Below are 6,498 nucleotides of genomic sequence, written 5' to 3' on the forward strand. Positions count from 1 at the left end.
TTCTGTTTTATTCTGGAGCTTTGTACAAGACTCATGTAAGATAGTCTTGTGGAGTTACCATGAAGACCAGGCCAACTAGAGATTCCACACATGGGACTGGTCCCACGCTGGTGCTGTTTCAGTGCTCATCTTTCATTTCAGGGACGTTCCTGTGTGAAACATCAGTGCTTGCCATGCATGAGGAAAGCATTTACACCGTGGAGCCAAACCGTCTCCAAGTCCGGACCTGGCAGGTAAGTGACTGTTGACAGTGAGTGTGACGATAAAGTTACAGTCACATTGAAAATTCTGTCTTTCCATCAGGTGGCTCACTGCAAAATATGGGCTCCAGGGTACCATACCCATCCACGGTTGTGACCTCTGAAAGACGGAGGCAGAGTTAGAGCCTTTTTCAGGGAGAAAGTCTGTTTCACTAGACCTTAACTATACAGGGGAGGAAATGCGTGTCAGTTTACCATACATCCAGAAGGCTCTGTGCTGTCAGTTTAGATGACATTTCTGGATGAGCCAAATGAAGCCAGGATGAGAGCACCTTCTACACTGTACAGTAGTTCAGTGCTGGCCTCAGCACAGCATCTGTGTAAGACATAGTCCCTGTCTGCACCCCACTGTGCCTGGCTAGAGCCCAGGACTGACGTGGTAGTGGCCTGCTGTGGCTGCCGCAGCACATTCCTACAAAACAGTGGCTTAATGGAGCAGAAGGGGTTTTTCTCTCACAGTTCTAGAAATCAAATCCTGAATCTAGGTTGGTCAGAGCAAGTTCCCTCAGACAGCTTTGCCAGGAAATCTGTTCCTGCCTCTCGAAATTCCCAGGAGCTGGTGGTCCTGTCAGTCATGGTGTCCTCAGTTTACAGAGGAGCTGGTGGTCCTGTCAGCCATGGTGTCCTTGGTTTACAGAGGTTTCCCTGGATTCTGATCTCTTCTTCACATGGCATTTTCCTATATAATATCTCCTAGGTCTTCTCTTCATGTCTGATAAAAACACTTTGAGACAGCCAGGCAGTGGTGCTGCACGCCTTTAATTCCAGCCCTTGGGAGGCAGAGACAGGCGGATTTCTGAGTTTGAGGCCAGCCTGGTCTACAGAGTGAGTTCCAGGACAGCCAGAGCTATACAGAGAAACCTTGTCTCAAAAAAAAAAAAAAAAAAAAAAAAAAAAAAAAAAAAAAAAAAAAAAAAAAAAAAAAAACAACAACAACAAAAAAACCCACTTTGAGAGGTTGTAAAGATAGCTCAGCAGTGAAGAGCACTTATTCTTATAAGTGCTAGGTTTTGTTCCTAGCATCCACATGGTGGCTCACAACCATCTGCAGCTCCAGTTCCAGGGGATCAGCTGCTCTCTTCCAGGGCATGTATGTGGTATGCAGATATACATGTGATTAATACATGCATACAGCTGGGCAATGGTGGTGCATGCCTTTAATCCCAGCACTTGGGAGGCAGAGGCAGGCGGATTTCTGAGTTCGAGGCCAGCCTGGTCTACAAAGTGAGTTCCAGGACAGCCAGGACTAAACAGAGAAACCCTGTCTCCAAAAACAAAAACTAAAACTAAAACTAAACAAACAAACAAAAAAAAAAAAGACACATGATGTTTAGAAGAAATATAAATATAACCCAACAGACAATGGGCAATGCTGGATGGCATCGATACGCCTTGCCCTTCCTTACTGGTCATCATTTGTAATGACTTCATAAAAGAAACATCCCAAAAAACTTCTGGAGGTTTCTTGCTGCTTCTGGGGCCTCAAGCTGATTGGCATAATGAAGTAGGTATGTGTCTAAACATGTCAGCTGATACAGACTCACATAGAGTTTTGCTAAGCAGACTCATGTTGTGTTTTTCTGAGGCAAGACCTGCAGGAGGACACATGATGTTTGGAGGGAGTATAAATAGAACTCAATGGACAGTGATGGCGAGCTTGCGTAGATAGCTTTGCAAGGCCTCATTAGTATTGAGCCTTCTTTTCATTGAGAGAGGCACAGGCAGAGAACTTCTCATGATGTCCCTGCTGGTCTTGGTCACGCCTGCTGACTCGTGCCGATTTGGTGGAGGCCTGGCTGTTTCTGCTGGGTTGTGCCACCACTGCTGACTACTGAACTGGACTGCTGGTATCCTGACAATACTACTTCCAAGTAACATACCACAGAGCCTCAAGGCTTCTTCTGTATCGAGCTGCTGCTGATTCATGCAAACTGAACTGCTGATATCCTGACAACACTGATTGGATTTGCTCCAAAGAACTGTTTCTAAGCAGCTTCTCCTCCCCTGTATGCAATAATCTTTCCTTTCCTCTATCTCTGGAAGGTATTGGGCTAGAAGGGAGGTTAAAACATTTAAAATCCCTTATTAAAAGTAGGTTTTGGGACTGGAGAGATGGCTCAGCGGTTAAGAGCACTGACTGCTCTTCTGAAGTTCCTGAGTTCAAATCCCAGCAACCACATGGTGGCTCACAACCATCTGTAATGAGATCTGATGCCCTCTTCTGGTGTGTCTGAAGACAGCAACAGTGTACTTACACATAATAAATAAAATAAACCTTTAAAAGCTTTTTAAAGCCGGGCGGTGGTGGTGCACGCCTTTAATCCCAGCACTCGGGAGGCAGAGGCAGGCGGATTTCTGAGTTTGAGGCCAACCTGGTCTACAGAGTGACTTCCAGGACAGCCAGGGCTACACAGAGAAACCCTGTCTCAAAAGACCAAAAAAAAAAAAGCTTTTTTTAAAAAATCAAAGCCTACAAGTAGGGGACTATTCTTCACGACAGATTAAGGGAAGGCTGTACCAGAGCAGCGAAAGGACTCGCAGGTTTCAGCTATGCAGGAATTGGAAACGGAACTAAAGACCCTGCCTATAGGACCAGCGATTGTCATGGAGTTAGGTCCTCCCCTGACCCCTTCCTTTGGTTTTTGTTTTGGGTGCAGTGTTTGGATACAACCTAATCCTCATGCACACACTATACACTAAGCTACACCACCAGCTTGTCTGCCATTTTAATGTCATAGACTTCATGTGTGCTGGTTGTAGCCAGTGAGGAAATACTAGTGGTCTCTCTAGCATTCCCAGCAAACATCTGGCATGTCCTTGTCAGCCCTTCTCTCTCCTCAGGAGGCAGACATGTGGCTCTATTGTCCTTGCCAGCCCTTCTCTCTCCTGAGGAGGAAGACGTATGGCTCTGTGGTCCTTGCCAGTCCTTCTCTCTCCTGAGGAGGAAAACGTGTGGCTCTGTGGTCCTTGCCAGCCCTTCTCTCTCCTGAGGAGGCAGACGTGTGGCTCTGTGGTCCTTGTCGACCCTTCTCTCTCCTCAGGAGGCAGACGTATGGCTCTGTTGTCCTTGCCAGCTCTTCTCTCTCCTCAGGAGGCAGATGTGTGGCTCTGTTGATGTCTGGCTCACGATGAGGTGACTTCAGATACTTCCTTTCCATTTTCTGCACCAGGGCTGGAGAGATGGCTCAGCGGTTAAGAGCACTGACTGCTCTTCCAGAGGTCCTGAGTTCAAATCCCAGCGACCACATGGTGACTCACAACCATCTGTAATGAGATCCATTTTCTGCACCATTACCTTTAGAGAAGGTTATGGTATGGGTCGTATATGGTCAGGGCTGAAGCCAGAGAGGCCTGGGTGGAATGGGATGAAGGCAGGAGGTTGTTGCAATGGTGCTGGTGTCAGCAGGAGTAGGGTAGATTTTGGCTTGCCTCTTCCAGCTCTGTGTTGATTTTCATTAGACTGTAGCTTCTTAAGAAAGACAGTTGTGATGGTGCCACCCACCACGGGGCTCAGTGGAGTCTTAAGACCCAGGAAGGCTCCGAAGGGCGACACAGTGATGGGAAAGGAGTCTGCAGAGCCTGCAGTATCTCCAAAACAACTAAAGGGGGGTGGGGAAGCAAGTCTTATGGGAAGATACTTTTAAAAAATAGACTCATGAATTTAGAAAGAAAGATGGCGGGACACAGTCACAAGAAGTAAAGAGTAGGGTATCTGTACCTTCGATGCCCAGTCTTAGCCAGCAGGCTACAAACACAAAGGTCATGCTAGATGAGCCTGGAGCTGCAAGCACAGATGACAGGGAGATATAGGGAGACTTGGAGCTCCCAGAGAATTAGAGCATGACTGAAGAGGGCCAGCCTTGGGCCCGCTGGTCAGACCCCAGCATGGAGCCGCCACAGCTGCTTCCTGTGCTGCTTGCCCTGCTAGGAACAGAAAGCACAGTACAGCAACACTGCCTGAAGCCTAGGCACAACAGTTATGCCCAGCAGCTGGCCTGAGGACGGTGGTTTACAACAGCCTGGAGCTCCCTCAGAAACATCATTACTGAATAGGGCCAGCCCTAGGCCCACCACCCATTTAGCTCCCAAATATGGAACCGTAGTGGCTGTAACTTGTGTTGCTTGCCCTGCTGGTAGATGGAGAGTGGGAGCAGGAGTAGCCGTGGTGCCCACAGGCTCTGAGCACAAAGATTGAGCCCAGCAAGCCTCAGAATGGCAGACACCTGGGACAGTAAGGTATGCGGCAGCCAGGAGTACACACTTAACCTGCCCCCAGACGTCCTGCCCCCAGACATCCTGCCTAGCTGCAGCATTGCCCTGACCCTGGGCAACAGCAGGAGAGCCAAGACAAGTTGGGACAGTAGTCCAGTATTTATGGTGCTTCAGAAACCAGAAACTTTGAACTAGACCAACAACTCATTGCAATGAATACTTGAATGTAAAGCTATTTGGGGAAAAAAAATACTGCAGTTTCCAATACCAGTTTAACAAAGGAATATGTGATGGAGAGGTGGGAAAGATGAAGGGACAGAGCCAGGAGTGTTGTGGTGTATTGATGCCGAAGAAGTGGAGATGTGGTGATAGTGACTGGGGTGAGAGGGGGCTGCACTAGACAGGCGAACATGGTTCTTGCTGAGTGGAGCCCACAAGCGTAGCAGATTCAGCCCTGAACATTCTGCCCAGCTGCACAATCACCCTGGTTCTGAGCAATGGCAGGATGTCTGAGATGAAAAAATGGTTCACTTTCAGCTGGGCAATGGTGGCGCACACCTTTAATCCCAGAACTTGGGAGGCAGAGGCAAAAGCAGGCGGATTTCTGAGTTCGAGGCCAGCCTGGTCTACAGAGTGAGTTCCAGGACAGCCAGGGCTACACAGAGAAACCCTGCCTCGAAAAACAGAAAGAAAAATGGTTCATTTTCTGCAGTGGACTCCTGGAAAGAGCTCTCCCATCCTTCATGCCTCTGGAGGCCACATTGATAACTGTGGCCACTACCCTGGGCATGGCCATGGTGAAGCTGAGGTTTGGGTAGATGTCTGTGGTCTGTGCTGCTGTTTGAGGTCATGCTGTAGCAGATAGCTGCATTAATGTCATGGTCTGTGCTGCCACTGGAGACCACGCTGTCGTCCATGGCATGTGCTGATGCCAAGAACCATGTGAAAGTCCATGGTCTATGCTCCTGCTGACCATAAAGGCCAAAGAAGCTACTTTTGTCGCGGTGTGCAGTGCCTGCAGACTCACAGATGAGAAAGATGTGGAAGGCTTCTGTGACAACTCCCAAACCCCAACCCCAAGAAAGTAACAGCCTAGACAGAAAGCCATTCGTGAGACCTCTTAAAACGTAGCTCTCCACAGCTGGCGGCTTCTGACAGGGTGCAGGTGAGGAGGGGCTCAGTTTCTTTAAGGGCTGGCCACTGGGAGTTTGACCGTGCTCCAGTGTATGGTCAACACAAATCAGACTCAGTTTTGTTTTCTCCTCTTTTGGTTTTTTAAGACAAGGGTTTCTCTGTGTACCCTGGCCATCCTGAAACTCAATCTGTATATCAGGCTAGCCTCAAACTCCCAGACATCCTTGTGGCTCTGCCTACTAAGTGCTAGGATTAAAGGTGTATGTCCCCACTGCTTGGCCCTTCTCATTTTTGCGAGGAATGGAAGGAGGTCACAAGAGTTGGGGGCAGCAGATCTGGGGAGACTGGGAAGTGATTGTGATTGGGATGCATGATGTGAAATTCCCAAATAATCACTAAAAATATTATGTAGTAAAAAGAATTTAACTTGTGTGCTTGTGTAGTGAGAAGATCAGGGAGTTAGAAGAGGATGAGAGAAGCCTGGGAGGTATAATCAGGAGAGGCTCTGAGGGCCCACTGCTAACTGTGAGCGGATAGAGAAGCATACTTCCTGAGTCCAGGCTAACTGTGTATGGCCCCTGAGAAGTGGAAACTATGGAAACAGAGCAGGTGTGGGTAAACTTGACCTAGAGAGTACTACCTCCTTTCGTGCACTAATGTACCCACATGGCCTCGGCTCCATCTGCCCCCCCAAAACATATAGCTCTCCACTGCTCATTGCTGACTACCAGACTTATGGATCCTAGATAGAGAGTCACTTAGCTGCTCAGTACACGTTGTCTCCTTTTCTGGGCTCTCCAATAGATGGCTTCTTCCTGGTTCACCTCATTTTTAAGCATTGCCCCCCAAAAGACATTAATTTATTTCTTTTTTTTTTTTTTTTTTTTTTTTT

At 48.1% G+C, this 6,498-nt stretch overlaps 1 protein-coding gene across 6 annotated transcripts in view; it reads left to right on the forward strand.

Moving 5' to 3' along the window:
* Ift140 (intraflagellar transport 140) overlaps positions 1 to 6,498 on the forward strand; it is an 83,079-nt gene that overhangs the window by 19,981 nt on the left and 56,600 nt on the right. For all 6 annotated transcript variants that reach the window (XM_031352121.1, XM_031352120.1, XM_031352124.1 and 3 more), the window contains exon 12: positions 142 to 233. In XM_031352121.1, the coding sequence (XP_031207981.1) occupies positions 142 to 233 (92 nt within the window). The remainder of the gene's footprint in view (positions 1 to 141; positions 234 to 6,498) is intronic.

Source organism: Mastomys coucha, unplaced genomic scaffold (genome assembly GCF_008632895.1).
Source record: "Mastomys coucha isolate ucsf_1 unplaced genomic scaffold, UCSF_Mcou_1 pScaffold5, whole genome shotgun sequence".
NCBI classification, from domain to species: Eukaryota; Metazoa; Chordata; class Mammalia; order Rodentia; family Muridae; genus Mastomys; species Mastomys coucha.